At 32.2% G+C, this 1,880-nt stretch overlaps 1 protein-coding gene across 1 annotated transcript; it reads right to left on the bottom strand.

Moving 5' to 3' along the window:
• Positions 1-363: 363 nt before the first annotated feature.
• LOC131612532 (uncharacterized) lies at positions 364-1,343 on the bottom strand. Its single transcript, XM_058884312.1, has 2 exons — positions 1,204-1,343; positions 364-1,118 (listed from the first exon to the last, which is right to left on the bottom strand). The coding sequence occupies exons 1-2, from the start codon at positions 1,277-1,279 to the stop codon at positions 571-573; spliced, it is 624 nt and encodes a 207-aa protein (XP_058740295.1). The 5' UTR covers positions 1,280-1,343; the 3' UTR covers positions 364-570.
• Between the last annotated feature and the right edge of the window lie 537 nt (positions 1,344-1,880).

Genomic DNA, 1,880 nt, shown 5'->3' with positions numbered 1-1,880 from the left:
TCAAGATTTGGTACCTTGGTTGAAGTCAAGCAAATGAATAATTCGAATCATGGTTGGTTTTTGAAAATGTGTACACTCATTATTCGAGTCAAGAATTGTGATTTGAATGAAGAAGCACTATGATTCGAGCCACACATATTCTTTATTTGAATCAACTAGTCAGTGACAAAATCCATATTTCAGGTTGATTTTTGATTCGAATGATGCTTATGATTGATTTGAATTAAGCTTCAAAAAAACTCTGTTTTAAGTTTTCAAACCTATATGATTTAAAACACATACAAAATATTAACTTTGACCAACTTCCTCGGACTAAAAACATAAAAACATATGTAATCTCTTTTATTAAATGTAAGGGTGGACACAAGGTACAACTATAATCAATTAAACAAATTACACACAAATCAAAAGAAAAATAAATCAAGTTACAAATATCGAAAATGATACATAACATCAAAATAAAATTATATCAACTGAGCAATGCTACTCATCTTATTTCATTTGCATACATATTATATTACCTTTCTTCATTCCCATAGATAGAATATAGAGAGATATCTCAAAGCACACTTATGATAGATCTGCAGCCATAGGTTCATCTGCAAGCTCGACAGAACTAAATGATTGTGGAGATGATGCTGCAAACTCGACAGAACTAAATGACTGTGGGGATGCTGCAAACAACATTTGATCCACAGGCCCAGGTGCCACAATACCAGAGCTTTTCAACTCCGCCATTATGCGGCGAGCATTTCTACCTTTCATCTCACACAACTTAGGAAGAAACACATCTTCACTGGCTGCTAGGTTGAAGTAAAGATCAACAATATTTGGACAGGTCTTATAACACTGTGGAGAACATAACTTCGCTATGAAACTAGATTCCAGAAGTGCATCTGATGAGATTCCAAGTGATAATCTGTCTAAATTACAAGCTTTTATGCATTGGTCGCTTTCAATGTGATCTTTTAGTATGTCAGTTTCAATATTTGATGTCTTGCATGTGTATGCTTCTTCACCTGATCTTTTCACATGTTTCTCTAGGACACACCTTTTGCTGTTAGATGAAACAGCAAATGAACATGTTTCTTTGCTTAGATTCTCACATTCTATTTCTCCTGCATTGATGTTACACTACAATATCAGTTCATGGTATACAGTTGATTACCCAAACAGTTCAATTAAAATCTTTTGGAGACTTACCAAGAGAGCCTGGCAGGGCTAGGGATGTGACAAGGGAAACTATAACCAAACTCCTTAAGAAATTTTTTGAGGCCATGGCTTAAAGCAGAAGAAAGCTAGTGACTAAACTGGTTGAGAATTTAGTTTATTTTGTATGAAATTAGTGCTTGGAGAGATGTGTTTATGAAGGTCCATGGTTAGTGCATTTATAGTGGTTTTTCTTTTGGAAATATGACGCAAAAGAAAGAAAAAGTAGTAGGTAAGATACGTGTACTTTATGTGTCTTAAGGTTCAAATATGATTTAGTGGGAGCTTTCCCTTTGTTCTTCTTGGTTTGGAGAATCCATAATACTCCTCTTAATCCCATTGCTTATTAAAAAAAAAAAAGTTTCAAATATGATTGACTAAAATATTCAAATATATGATTTCGATAAAAAATAAAAAAATAAAAACTACAGAAATAGATTAATTATCATGCAAGGGTGTATAAAGTTTATAATTAGTTATGAACTTATGATAAAAATTAAATTTTAAAAGTCACTGTAATTGTCTCACAATATAATTAGCGAGTATTTTGCAATAATAGAATAGAGAGAATAAGAATATAAGATTAAATTTATACTGGTTATCCCTGTTAAGGAAAGAATATTATTTGGACTGAAGATTTTGCTTGCCAATCATTTGACTATTGAAAAATA

Source organism: Vicia villosa, linkage group LG1 (assembly GCF_029867415.1).
Source record: "Vicia villosa cultivar HV-30 ecotype Madison, WI linkage group LG1, Vvil1.0, whole genome shotgun sequence".
Lineage (NCBI taxonomy): Eukaryota > Viridiplantae > Streptophyta > Magnoliopsida > Fabales > Fabaceae > Vicia > Vicia villosa.
Note: the sequence above shows the minus strand (reverse complement) of the source record. Positions and strands in the feature narration are given on the sequence as shown.